The 14,825-nt window shown below is 42.4% G+C and overlaps 1 protein-coding gene across 1 annotated transcript; it reads right to left on the minus strand.

Moving 5' to 3' along the window:
* Positions 1-1,487: 1,487 nt before the first annotated feature.
* On the minus strand, positions 1,488-11,181 carry LOC121307844 (RNA-binding protein 38-like). The gene is made up of 4 exons (XM_041240138.1): positions 10,667-11,181; positions 8,072-8,195; positions 7,567-7,621; positions 1,488-2,933 (listed from the first exon to the last, which is right to left on the minus strand). The coding sequence occupies exons 1-4, from the start codon at positions 10,871-10,873 to the stop codon at positions 2,627-2,629; spliced, it is 693 nt and encodes a 230-aa protein (XP_041096072.1). The 5' UTR covers positions 10,874-11,181; the 3' UTR covers positions 1,488-2,626.
* Between the last annotated feature and the right edge of the window lie 3,644 nt (positions 11,182-14,825).

The raw sequence follows: 14,825 nt of genomic DNA on the forward strand, positions 1-14,825 counted from the left end.
CAAGCAATCTGAACTCAGCTGCCTGGAGAAGCCTCACATGGCTTTTGTATAACATTTATGATTACTGGTAAAGCAAAAATCATAACGTTTAAATGCAGCAGGACAGTAAGTTCTCCAAATGTTTTTTCCCCCCTTAATATATTCCAGTTATAGTCCATTAAAATGTTTAAAGACACATTAATGTGAGATGTTTGGGTGCTTCGATCAGATCAGAGGCACTCTAAGCTCTTAGTTTGTACATTAAGGCCTCCAGGCAGGACTATATTAGCATATATTTTTGCTAATTTCAATCAATAAACAGAGAAATGAAGTAAAAAAAAAAAAAGAGTGCAACAGACAGGTTAGGGGAGTTGAGGTGGCAGAGTCTGCAGAGGATATTCTCTGCTCTGGGCATGGAGCAGGCCAGACAAGTGGAATTGATATGGGACGGGAAGGGCTGGCAGGCTGGGATGTAATCTGCACAAACGTGCTGTGAAAGCACCGTACAGACACTGCCAGGTTTGACAGTCACAGCCAGGGGGTACAGAGGGGAGAAGTGAAGATTCAAGGCTGTAGTCAGATCGGGGCAGCAGGCTTCTCCTTAGCACACGCTCTACGGATGGACAGGGCATCTTGTTTTGTTCAGTTTTAGAAATCTAAATTATCATCTGCCTGTCTTTTTTGTAGAAATGGATGCACCTGTCAGTTCTGTAGTTTTGTAACCACGGTAACCAAGCTGCCTATATATCGCTATTATAGATTGAACAAGATGGTGCATTTGAACATGCTTTACTATGCAACTAAACAAAGTCTCAGATAAGTCCAGGTAGCATGCAGGAATTGAATGATATTCTCCAGGCAAAACCAGGACTAAAGTGTGATGCAGATTCCATTGATTGCATTAGCAAGCACTTTGAGTTCTAACAGGAAGCCAAACTCAATACCTCGGAGTGCACATGTTGTCTTTCTCCAGTCCCTTAGAGGAGAGCTTCCCAACCCTGGTCCTGGGGACCCCTGGGTCTTCTGGTTTTCGATTCAACTGGGCTCTCAATTACTTAACTAAACCCTTCATTGAACTAATAATTCACTGAATTAGGCCTTTTTAATTGTTCTCAGCTCCTAAGATATTGCAGAGTTCAAGTTACTTATAAAATGTTACAGCAAACTTGAACTCTGCGACTGTTTAAGAGCGAAGAACTATTAAAAAGGTCTAATTAAGCAAATTATTAGTTCAATTAAGGGTTCAGTTGATTAACTGAGAGCTCAGATGGAATGAAAACCAGCAGACACAGGGGGTCTCAGGACCAAGGTTGGGAAGCCCTGTCCTAGAGGCTGCAAAACCCAAAGAAAACTTCAGCCCCTACAGGTGAAAGAGTGCTACTGCAGTAATATATACACTCCATCAACCTGTTTGTCAAGTCACTCCACAGAAAGTTTAGACGTGAAAGGGAAGGATAAGAGAAGTCACACTGAAACATTACCGCAAAAACACACAACAGCTTATGACATTTTATATTTACAATTTATTTTATTTATTTTAAAGAATTTGCCCGTTTTGATGGCTCCAACGTATATAAATAACAGTAATCAAATCTTCCAAATCTACATGTCAGCTAACAGTTGCTTCTTTGTAATCTACCCCCGGTATGTGTGTGTGAAATTATTGTTATTTAGAAATAAGTTTGATCATCAAAAACAAAAATAATAATAATCCTCATCATCCAGGGTAATAGTTTATAACTTTTTCAGCATTTTTTTTTCTTAAATATCTTGAAATGAATACTGTAGATGTATCTTAAAGTTGCAGCACTATTTAAAAAACAAAAAAGTTAAAAATAAAACAGGTGTACTTCGGACGTATGAAAAATATTACTATGTATTTAAAAAAAAAAAATCATTTAAGAATTATAGAAGTTATAATAGTCCATACTTCCAGTGAGACAACTACTTCAGAAATATTTTATATTTCTTTCCAACAACCACCCCACCCCCCATTCTCCCCTTAATTGCTTACTGAAATCACCTTGTGAATCTGTCTCAATTTTATCTGTGGAGAAAGAGAGAGAGCGAGAGAGAGAGAGAGAGAATCTTATCTACATTTTGTTTTTTAAATTGGCTTGTGGTGTTGACAGCTCGTGACCAGATCTTCTAATACATATTGAATCAATAGCCAGCTGTTTTCAAAGTCCTCCTGCTGCGTGGTGTGATTTTCCTCTTTCTGTAGAACAGAGGGTGCTAACTTCAAGCCTGTGTTCTGTAGTACCTCACCATTACGCGACTTCCTCCAAACACAGCAAAGGTGAATGGTAGCGGACAACTATCAGGTGATAAAACTGCCCAAGAGCTTTGTATTTCTTTCTAGTCCCGTCCCATCCCCACCTTTCCAAATTTAATCTGAGTTCTTTTTCCAGTGCCAGAGTACCGGAATCCCAGCTAATCCTCGGTCTTGCCGATTAGTTTGTTGGTTTCAAAAACAATCTTCTTCTCGCAACAAGGGAGGAGGGAAGTGAAACGGAAGCCCCTGATGCAATCCAGTTTCCTTCCGCTCGACAGCAGTCCTTTTTATTTTCGTGCAATAAATTGATCCCCTCCCCTCGTGTGATTGTGCCGCCCTCGTCTCCCCCACTGACTCACCCCCAAGCCCACTCTACTGCAGGCGGTCGGGCTGGACCTGCTGGGAGGGGTACTGTACGAAGGCAGCAGTGGGGGTGTGGGCGGCTGTGGAGAGGGGCTGCTGCATGGCACTAGCTGCTGCGGTGGGGACAGCTGGGGGGTAGCTGTAGCCCAGGAACCCCGGCGAGGCTGCATAGGGGTACTGCTCGAAAGCGGCTGAGGCGTACTGGGCGCAAATGGCATTGTAGTCGGCGTAGGGGGAGCCAACGGAGGACAGCTGGCTGGGGATCACCAAGCTGGGCTGGACGAAGGCTTGAGGGTACATGTACTGCTGAGCCAGCCTGGGGAGGAAAAACAAGACACACCAGTTACACAGGGGAAGCAGAAACTGCACTAACTTGGGGACTGGAGGGCTCTCCAATGAATTGAGCTCCACGATACAGCTTTATGTGGAGGTAGCTAATCTAGACCATGGTTATTTTTATCTTTAGCTTTGGAGCAAAGAGCTGGCAATGTGTCCTCCCCTGCCTGTCTCCAGTGCAGGCTACAAGGAATGGCAATCAGTAATGCCAGAACACAGAAGAATTAAATGTGCTGTTCTTTCCTTTTGTGCAGAGATCAAACAAGACCAGTAACCAGTAACAAAGCAACACACACTCACACAAGAAAGCAAATAATGCATGAACAAAATCATACTGGGCCAAATGCAACGTGTTAGCTTTCAAAGCACAGAATAAATGTGAGGGGGGCGGGCAACGAGGTGGTGGTATCAGACAAGCAATCATAAACGATGACTCATTTCAACTCTGCACTGCCCAACGGTGCATAACGGTTTCAATAAGGGTTAATCATAAAAAAAATAAATAAAAAAAAGGCTGCTGATGTCTGCAATACAAAACTAAAAACAGCTTCAAAGCTCCCAGTATTTGTGTTTGAGTACAATTATAAATCTGAACTGCAATGCAACAGCACTATGGCTCGAATTTCACGGCACACATATACATACATTATATATGTCCCCAGTCCCCGTCCCCCCCAAAGTCAACTCATGTCAATCCCTTAAGGTAAACAAGGAACGGAGCGGTTCAAACAGTTTCGTCTGAAGATACGTTTGAGAGAGTGACTCAAGCATCATGACAATGGATGACCAGATCCAGCCTGCTACTTACACCTCATTGCAAGAGTAAGAAAGTTAGCGTGACTATTTGTGACACACACACCTTGTACCTTGTAGAGTTACACGGGAAGCCTCTGAACTTGTTACAAAATACACGGGTGTTGTGATGCTTGAGTGAGCAGAGCAGGCTTGAAACAGACTTTTCAAAAAGCCAAAATGCCTGGATGTTTCTGCCTGAAACACAGTGTAGAACAGGGGTGTGCTGATACTCATACTCTTAATGAAGTACTTCAATCTGCATATATTAAATAAATCCAGAATTAATGTGTCGATTTCTAACAAAAACAGACATCCTTCCCTCACCTTTCCAATAGACTACCAATTAAAATGCAATTAACAGATTTAAAAGCCAATTGGTCACAAAGCCCTCTCCTCTGGGACGTGATCATATTTACTGTCGTTCCAAAGCCATCACTTGTCAGTTCGGTACGGCAATGAACATGTCAGTGCTTCAGGACGAGAGGAAAATTAGTTTCCAATCGGATTTATTTCAGATCTGCCGATAAATACTTCTTAAAGGCAATTACGAGAAGGGGTATCAGCACACTTCTAGCGTAAAGTCACAGCAGACAAACTGGTAAGTGAGGGTGCCTGTCACAGTGTGCACCGCCCCTGCACCCCACTCACACACAGAACAAGCAATCATCACACTTTAAAACCGGAATCATTGAGGGGCACCACAAGCCATGCTATAAAAAGGAAGATCATTTCCTAGAGATGCAGATTAAAATCAAACACATTTGAAGAAACACAAAATACATACACAAAAAAAAAAAAAAAAAAGGCACACTCCACAGCACAGCACAGCACTCTTTTCGAACCCAGTGCCGGAGAGCAGGGGCTGTGTCCTCAGTCTGAGACTCTGGCGTTACCTTAACCATCGTCCTTCCCTGCAGACCTGTCCTCGCTGCCCCAAAGCACCGGAAAGAAGGATGTTAGAAGACAGAACTCTTGCGTGTCCACCAGTATATTACTGTGCTAAAGAGCCTTGATAGGGATCCGGTCCTAGTGGCTGTGTTCAGAATCGTCCCAATGAAAGACACTGACAGAGAGGTCTAAAATCTACAGTATCAGATACCTTTGCATCCGACAAGATATTTTCTTTGCAGTTCATATAATGCGAGATATTTGGGGAAAGATTTGTTTTGTCTATGCCCTCATTTAAATGTGTAATATGGCTTTATAAGATTAAACTGTATCTATAGTAAATATGACTTCATTTTTAGAGAGAAGTCTACCCTGTTTTTTTCCAGGGTGTTATCTAGAGCGTAATTCTGTGCATTATTTTGAGTTTGTGTGGTTTCACACAGAGGTTCTTGTTATATCTGGGTTGCAACAACAAGAGATATTTAGTGAAGACATAACACTGATATGAGCGTACTGTTAACTCTTCCCTCCCCCTCCAGTTCAGGGGGGCGGGGCTGGAACCGTTCGCTCCTGTGATTACCCATAAACACTGGGAAGCGCTCCGCTCAGAACCGACTCTTTTTAAAACCATAACAGGAGTCTTTGTTGCTCAACAGCACAGATCCTGCCCACCTCCCCCAAGCACAGCCAAGCAGGCACTCCGCAGACAAGAGAGTTTACAGGGAGGACAGGACGGGCCCGCACTCCACAGCCCTGCTACAGAGGCCTGGATCAGCCTGGGAGGGGGACTCAAATCAGGAAAGAAGGAGAAAGTTTTGCTTCTCTTAACCCATCCTATGAATTTTAATATGCTTTAACAGTAGAGCATTTCTCAGTCAGACAGTAACGCAGTGAAACTTAACTAACACTGAAAGCACTAAAAACAACCACAGTTCATGCACCGTGGACTGAAACTAGTTGGCTGGCTAAATGTTAAAGCTAGGAGTGGGAGTCAGGCTGAGTTTAGGGCTTGCAGGTGGAACTTGCAAGTATTCTCTCCTCGCTCAGTCAACTGCTGTACAGTCGTTACACAATTTAATATCCTGGACCTCTGTGAAACTAATGTTGCAAAGCCTCTTCCTTTAATTGGGCAGCTCAAAACTTCCTGCATACCCAACAGTGCTGCCAGACACTGCCTTCTCCCACCCCAGACTGAAGACAACCAGGGCACCAGTCTGTTCCATCAAGTAAAAGGAGCTGTCTGTGCTCCTCGCTCGAGACATTTTCGATATCCAGCACATTCCGATCACTAACTCATTAGGATTTCAAAGCAACATTATAAACTTGAGGAACCATGAGAGATCTTTCAGACAATCATACCGCTTAGACTTAAACACAGTACTCCACACCCCAGGGGATTCATTTCACTGAGCAGCCATGTACACTGAAGAGAGACCCCCAAACTCTGCCCTTCCTGCATCTCCAGACCATTCAAATTACTATTGACAGAAGAGAGAACCCTCACCTCACAAATCTGCAGGTGCTTAGTTGTATGTTTTTATTGACGCTGTAACAGCTCTTACTACTAAGTGCACGCCACACAGCTGCGAAACTTGAGATAACTACACAGCATGACATTAGAAATCACAGTTAATATTCCAGTCTGAGATACCAGTCACTGACAGGGCTGATACACGACAACCAGCATGCGAGAGAGAGAGAGAGAGAGAGAGAGAGAGAGAGAGAGCTGACACACAAAGCAGCATGAGAGAGCGAGAGGGAGAGAGTGTCACTGACAGGGCTGACACACTACACCCAGCATGCTGCAGCCAGTCTAGCACAGAGTCACTGGCAGGGGTAACAATCCATCACAGCACAGCCATGCCGCACATAAAGAAAGAAGCGGGAGAATCTTTCACACATGCTGCCATAACACTCGATGTATTCTACCCAGAACTTTAAACACTGAAATCTGGATAAGACTAAACAAACGTCTTCATGTTACAGAAAGGATTTCAACAAAACAACCCCCCCCGCCACCACAATCTATTTCTGCGTCGTCCATTTTAATCATTGGTCTACTAGAACTAGACTAACAAATGTCTTGATCTTCCCCAGCGCTACTCTGAACCGCTCCAACTGTCTCAGATTACTTTTCATAACCCTAACCCCTGCCTCCTCCACTTCAATAGCAGTGCAGAACGATCAGATCAATGGAAATTGAAGCAGCTCAGATCCCAGCTAAGCCACTGTCTGACTTACAAAAGGCAGCCAGACCACTGCAGGTTCAATGAGTATAATTAAATAATTAAGTAGTTACACAGAACCTGCTCGGGTGTTTAACAGGTTAACAAAGGGCATGGTTGGTACAACACAGTGGTTTCGGAGAGGCGAAGGTTCTCTCCTCAAACACCAGAGGGTTATAGAAGCACAACCTGGTTAAACAACGCAATGCCTGCGATTTACAACAATGTGTTTTGTTGCTTCAGATCCCTAGTATAGGACAGGGAGAACCTGGCTGTTTAAAGGCAGGTGCAATGTGTGTCAATGAGGAGGAATCTCTGGGAAGCAATGAATGACTTTCAACAGCATTAAAAAAAACCTAAAATAAAAAAAAAAAACTCAGAGGTTCCTGAGGATGGGACTCCGTCGTGGTGAACCAGATAGAGCAAGGCTGCTGGGGATGCAGTAGGTAGCTTGACTAACACGAGCAGACAGTGTGGGTATGCTGGCTGGCCTAGGGTATTGGGAATTGGATATGAAGGTTTTTCTATACTTGGTCCTGCAGAACAAATGCTTTTACTAGAGCGAAGAAGCAGTCCTGCTGTGCCCTGGGCATCACTGTTTCCATTGTGACCGAGAGCTTTCCTGAGTAACTCTACCTGTTGCTGTGATTGTTTTGTTTTTTTTCTAAATATAATATTTCCAGGCGCAGCCACCCCCTCACTTACCCATATTGCCGCTGGATTAGGGCTGGGTGAATCTGCTGAACACCAAGAGTAAAACCTGAGAGGGGAGAAGACAGAAAAAAAAACATTACCGCAGAGTAGAGGGCTGGGGAATAACTACCCTTGGGGGAGGTGCAGGCAGCGCCGTGCAGGTTGAAAGTTGACAGGCACTGTGCATCAGCAGAATGATCACAGCCTCTCTATGATGTTCAGCTGCTCTCTGTATCCCAGGAACAGGCCTGTGTAATGTCAGGTCCTGTCCTCTGTACAGGCAGTCCCTTCATACACAAAATACTGCATTAAACCAAGCAGTTATGTTTGCAGCTCTGCTGTGCCCACAAAAAAATGATCCAGCAATGATAAACCCCAAGCTACTTGTGGTTGTTGCGACTGAAATGAAGACTGTTTTTATCACCTGGGAGAGTGAGATCCGAGAGCCTTGTGTCACAGTGTGTTTAATATACACCACATGATTGATTCAGTAAGAGGCACTCTCCGGGGGTCTCACCTGTTTGCATGCTGCGGGGTTTGGCTCCCAGGTAAGCCAGGTTCACGTTGGCCTTCCTGCCATCGATGATGGGATTAGGGTCTTTACAGGCCATCTCTGCAGCGCTCCGCTCCGCCATGGTCACCTAGGAGCAGGAACACAAGACAAACGATTGCTTCTCCCCTTCCAACATATTGCTGACATTCAGGAACCAGTTCTACATCACTGGCAGGAAACAATCTGCTACAGAAACGCTGGAAACCCCCTGCTTCCCATGCTTGTGCAGAAAACAAAAGTCTAACCTTTCACAAAAAAAAAAAAAAAAAAAAAAAAAAAAAACAAGATTCAGAAAACGGATATCTGAACATCTGATAAATCAACTGTCACTAATGTAGGAGTAGTACCTTTCAAATCCAGCAAGGAAGGAAACAAGACTGCTTTTGCCTTCCATGTTTAACTGTGAGCTTTCCCTCTGTTTGATTTGCCTTATTAAGCTGTTCAAGTGTGCTTCAGCACCCCATTTATCGTGCTTTGCAATCAGATTTGAAAATGCAGCTTATGTATTGCAGTAAATGCCTGTTTTTGGTTGCCTGTGTGATCTTTAAACTCAAAATCAGTTGCTGGCAACCCTGAACATCCTAAAATGTGAAGTCTACAAGCTTGAAATAAAGAGACTGGTTGTGCAGAGTTTCACAAATGACATGCTTGCAGGGGTGAGCTCAAAAACATCTTGAATAAGTTTCAACCCTAGTGGTTGCATAGCCCAGCTAAACGGGGCAGGTTGTCTAAGCTTTGACTCAAATAGAAAGGCTGTGACATCATCAATAGCAGTAATGCATCAACTTGGTCCTCTATCGTCACATAGTAAGTCAGTGTCACTAGCCTATACCGCTTCATTCATGCAAGATTATATTTGAATGCAAATTTTTAAAACAATCTGCAACTGAATTAATGTGGTATAGCAACCAAAAAAAAACATCCATGCAGGGCCAGTAGGAGTGTTATGCTGTTCAGATAACGGAAAGTGTTCTCAGCTCCTCCAGCAAGCAGGAGCCACTATTCTGTACCACATGCATGTCCATCGAGGGCAAACCGCTGCTTAGATCCTGTACCACGATTTCCTAGCTGACTGGAGAAACACCTAAATAAATACTTTCAAGAATGTACTAAAAATTGGGATAAAACTGATAGGATTTTTTTTTTTTTTTTTTTTTTTTTTACTTCCACAATAATGTAGCAAAATGAAAACCAGAACTTGAAAACTGTTTGAGAGACCATGAATTTCACCAAGTTTCAGTTATGTAAAGCTAACAGGTATTAATCAAAAGAATAAAACACTTGCCCAAAATTTGCCCCAAAATCAGGATGACTGAAGCTCCAGCTGATCCCAGTGTTGGAGTTGTCCCCCCCCCACCTGCACAATTGAAATCTGTACAGTACACTGAAGGAGAGCTGTATGCATGGTCACCTACAGTTCATTAGAACCCTCCAGTCACAGGCAGCAAGAGAGGGAGTCTTGCTTTAATACTGCTTGTGTGCAGTGGACAACTTGTCACCGAATTCAGTGTTTACATTCCACAACCAAAACACACAGGACACCAAGTCAGTCTGATAAAGCCACAAGGCCTCCTGCCCATAGAGGTGGTCCCTCCTGAGGTAGGTGACAGTGCCTGTGCCAAAGCTAGGGATTTAGTTTAATCTTGGTTTAAATGTATGCTCCTAATCTCTAAATCTAGCGTTAGGTTCCTGTATGTTGAGCTAAGTGTGTCTTTGTATGTGTGTGTGTGTGTTCCATTAAAATAGCAAGAACTCCTAGTCCCGAAAATGAAGGAAGGAAGCTGAATCATTTCTTCACTCTACATCGACTTGTACTACTGTATTCTTGAATTTAAAAAAATATATATATATATTTTTTTTTTACAAAAAGCCCCCCCCCCCAGTCGTGTTAACCTTGGCGCGGAGCTACAGAGCGACATTACTTTGTTATTATGTATGCCCCGACTAGCATACCGGGATCTGTGTTGACCAGGTCCAGCGACTGAGCTCTCCTGTCGCTAAAGGCGGTGTTATTAAACCGGGTCCACTAACTCCACCGTGAGCCGAACAAAGCAAGCCGCTTGAAAGAAACAACTGCGCTGGTAGGACGGGTATTCATTTGGGCATGGTGTTATCAATGCCCTGGTCAGATTATGACATTGCTCTCCTAAAAAAAACCTTCTCGACTACAGTTTTCAATGGTAAGTGTAGCCTGCAAACTAAACTGGTGTCACTTTTTAAAACGAGCGTACAATACAGAGAGGAGTCCCAGCACAAAGAAAGGCTAGTGGAGTATTGTTTGTATTGCGTGCTTGTGTGGAGTGAGGCAAAAGTGTACAGCTCGGCTCCATAACAGACTGATCCGCTCTTATTAAAAAAAAAAAAAAAAAAAAAGTATAACTCCATACAGTGCGTGTATTTACTAACGCATAATCAAATGTAGAATAATAATACAAAAATAAAAATAATCTTAAATTATGAGCTCTATATGGGTAGATTAATTGCTTCCCAAACATCTATTCGCCTCTTAACAACTGGTATAAGTTTAACAACATATACAAACAAATAAGACATACTTACAAAGCCATAGCCTCTAGACTTGGAGGTCTGTCTGTCTGTAATGACGACCGCTTCTTCGATATCCCCAAAAACCTGGAAGTATTTTCTCAGGGAAGAGTCCGTGGTATGGTACGGTAACCCACCGACAAATATCTTTGTAAAAGTAGTGTCCTTTTGGACCGTATGCATAGCTTCGGGAGAGCAAATCAAGGGTCGATGCAAAATCATTAAATAATAATAATAATAATAATAATAATAATACCGATGCGTACAATACAATAGTATAAAGTTTACGTTTTTAAATAGTTTTCTTAAAAATATATATTTATCTATTTTTTGTTTAAAACATTATTTAAGATTGACGAGGTAGGTAGTGTCTCTCTGTTGTTCCCCCCCCCAGTTTGTCAATAATGTTTGATTGTTTGTTCCATTCGGATATTTCTTTTGGGGGTAAAGCTTACACTTCTAATATTGTTCTTTGGTATTTTCCTTTTCTTCTTGAATATTCTTTGCATGTGGCTGATCTGCCGTTTGCTCAAGCTGCCGGAAAGGCTTTTATACAAGGTCTGCGTCAACCACGCCCCCTCTGCTTGGAATCCAATGGTCGGGTCTTAAAACCGGCATACGCCACGCCTCCCTCGTAACCCGGCATCTATACCCCACCCCCACCCCCGATGTCTTGCACCTGCTTTTGTCTTTAAAACACACAGAGTGCCTGGCTGGGAAGCTGAAGACTAACGAGAGTGAAATCGGATACAATATTTATTTTACTGCTCAATTCAATTACCATAAGAGTCATACAGAAGCAAAGAAAATTAATGCTTTTTTAATGTATTATTTTTTTATTTATTTTTTAAATTATTTTTAATAACTAAAAGTTTACTTTGTAGGGTAATACAATGAGAATGTATGTAGCTTGTGCGTATGTGTTTATTTCATTGCTGGTTCCTAGCCCGGGTTTATTTCAACACAATTAAATGCATTTGCTCTCAACGAATTCATGTAACAGCTTAAACACTGGAATGTATATTTTTCCTGAGCAAACAAGAAGCCTACCTTAGAAAGTCGCATATATATTTTGGTGATTTGCAAGCAGTGATACAGCGCACAGTATTTTCCACCCCTTCGACCACTCTGCCCCGTCCTTAACCCACCGCTTCCAGAACGTGTAGCTACATCTGCATTGTATTTCTTTACTTGCATCATTCAACTGTAATATATATAATAACCCCTACCATCACATTCTAGAATGTGTTGACGTGTACAACATATTCTATACAAACCGAGGAATCTGAGAACTGAGAACATCTTTGAGTTTTGTTTCCTATGACAGTTTCATTTGATTTACTATAGCTTGTGAACTAAACTCAGGCCCTTCACCACAATGACGCTCATTCTACATTTCCACTGCCCAGTGTCGTCCAGCTTATACGTTCCTGCTGAACTCGCTTTGATAATGTACTGCAATCATTTCCACCTGCAATATAGTGCAGACCAGTGACCTGAATGGTTTTCAGAAAAACATGCTGGCAATGCAAACAGCGTTTAACAGCTGAGCTATTTGAAGTGATACAGGTCCTGTAAAGGATGCTGGCAATGCAAACAGAGTTTAACAACTGAGCTATTGAAGTGGTACCAGTCCGGTAAGTGGGGTTGTTAAATGCTCAGTTATCCCAGATTTGCATGCCTGAGAAGGCCTGTAGCTGCTGACTTGTCAGGTCAACAGCCTTTTTGTAGTTTTAATTAAGCAGTTGGTTATTGTCCAGAGAGAGATCATTCATGACCGCAGTACTGTGCTTAGCCAGTGACCTGTGTGTGTGTGTGCGTGTGTTAACACAGGTATGGAGGCAGCAGGTGTTCAGTCACACAATGGAAAGGAGGAGGCTGCAGGTTGTCCTGATCCACAGTGGAGTGTGACCAGTAGTAAGGCACTGGGATTATTTATAACTCTCCAATGTTGCACACACAAACAATAGCAGGAAGCATGTCAAGGAGTCAGTGAACCAGAAAGAATCTCAACTGTTTTCTTTTTTTCAAGGGAGTTGCTTGAGCAAGATCTTGCTTACACATTCCTGAAGCAGTGCAGGTAAACAAATATAAATCTGCATTGCAGTCACAATGCATTTGCCAGCATACTAATGCTTTATGAGTTCTGCCCAAGGTTAGAAAGAATTCTATTTAATGTGCAGAAGATTTAAATCAGAGGGAATTCTATCATCTAATATAAGATGGAGTCATCAGGATTTTTAGGACCCAGAACCCAAACATAATTAAATGAAGTAATACAGAGAACCACATTTGTTGAGCATCAGGAATAGATAGACCTCCACGAAGTCCCCCAGTCAGGTATAGTGTTATAATGACCTCAATAAACTCCAGTTGGTTCTCACGTCTCAGTCTTCTTTTACACCAGAGAAGCATTTAGCACCTCTCTTGCTAGCACTCTGTTTCACACGCCATTGTTCACTCCCTTCTTCATATCCACCTGCTAATTCCCAGCTCCTGAGCTCTACCGCTCACCTTTCTTTTGATCCTTTGGGCATATAAAAATAATTTACACTTCGAAAAGTTTACTGCTGAAGTATTAGTATATAAAACAGAGTTAATGCATGATTGCAAAATAAGTGTGGTTAACTGTAAAACCAGATATACAGTGCCTATAGAAAGTTTACATCTCCTTGAACTTTTTTCACATTTTGTTGCGTCAGTGCCTGAGAGTTTCATGCATTTAAATGAGGATTTTTTTCCCACTTATCTACACACCATACTCCACACTTTTAAGGGGGAAAAAAAATATATCTTAAAAATACAAAACTGAAAGATCATAATTGGATAAGTCTCCACCCCCCTGAGTTAATACTTGGTTGAAGCACCTTTGGCAGCAATTAGAGCTGTGAGTGTGTTGGGATAGGTCTCTACCAACTTTGCACACCTAGATTTGACAATATTTGACCATTCTTCTTTACAAAACTGTTGAAGCTCTGTCAAGTTCCTTGGGGAGTGTTGATGGACAGCAATCTTCAAGTCATGCCACAAATTTTCGGTTGGGTTTAGGTCAGGGCTCTGACTGGGCCACTCAAGGACATTTACCTTTTTGTTCCTTAGCCACTCCAGTGTAGCTTTGGCTGTGTGCTTCGGGTCGTTGTTATGCTGAAAGGTGAACTTCTATCCCAGTTTTAGCTTTCTTGCAGAGGGCAGCAGGTTTTCCTCAAGGACTTTTCTGTACTTTGCTCCTTTCATTTTCCCTTGTATCCTGACAAGTGCCCCAGTCCCTGCTGATGAGAAACATCCCCATAACATGATACTGCCACCAACATGCTTCACAGTAGGGATGATGTTCTTTGGGTGATGCATTGTGTTGGGTTTGTGCCAAACATAAGGCTTTGCATAACGCTTTGCATTTAGGCCAAAAAGTTTTTTGCATATTTCAAACAGGATTAATGGTGGGCTTTCTTGAGCAATAGCTTCCTTCTTGCCACCCTACCATACAGGCCAAATTTGTGGAGTGCTTGGGATATTGTTGTCAAATGCCCACTTTGACCAGTCTTGGTCATAAAAGGCTATAGCTCTTGTAAAGTGGCCATTGGCCTCTTGGTAGCCTCCCTGATCAGTCTCCTTCTTGCTCAGTCATCCAGTTTGGAGGTACGGCCTAATCTAGGTACGGTCTTGGTAGTGCCATACACCTTCTTAATAATCGTCTTGACCGTGCTTTAAGGGATATTCAAGGCCTTTGATATTTTTTTATACCCATCCCCTGATCTGTGTCTTTCAACAACTTTATCCCCAGAGTTCTTTTGAAAGTGCCTTGGTGCTCACGGTTGATTCTTTGCTTTGAAATGCACTACCCAGCAGAGGGAACCTACAGGAATTGTTGAATTTATTCTGAAATCATATGATTCACTACAGTTTAACACAGGGGGAGGCCACTTAACTTGGTGTGTGATTTTGAAGGCGACTGGTTACACCTAAGCTAATTTAGGATTGCTATTACAAGGGGGGTGGACACTTATCCAACCAATCTATTTCAGTTTTTATTTTTAATTAATTTTCTACATAGTTCTAGAATATTTTTTTCACTTGGAAGTTGTAGGGTTGGATGTGTAAATAAATGAAAAGAAAAAACTATTTTAATGGATTTTACTTCCAGGCTATAAGGCAACAAAAGGTGAACATGTTGAAA

The sequence above is a fragment of the Polyodon spathula genome, chromosome 59, assembly GCF_017654505.1.
Source record: "Polyodon spathula isolate WHYD16114869_AA chromosome 59, ASM1765450v1, whole genome shotgun sequence".
Lineage (NCBI taxonomy): Eukaryota > Metazoa > Chordata > Actinopteri > Acipenseriformes > Polyodontidae > Polyodon > Polyodon spathula.

Coding starts and splice junctions, on each gene's coding strand:
- LOC121307844 (XM_041240138.1), bottom strand. CDS start 10,873: ATGATTTTGCATCGACCCTTGATTTGCTCTCCCGAAGCTATGCATACG. Junction 7,622..8,071: donor ACCCCGCAGCATGCAAACAG/GTGAGACCCCCG, acceptor CTCCCCTCTCAG/GTTTTACTCTTGGTGTTCAG. Junction 2,934..7,566: donor CTAATCCAGCGGCAATATGG/GTAAGTGAGGGG, acceptor TTTCCTCCCCAG/GCTGGCTCAGCAGTACATGT.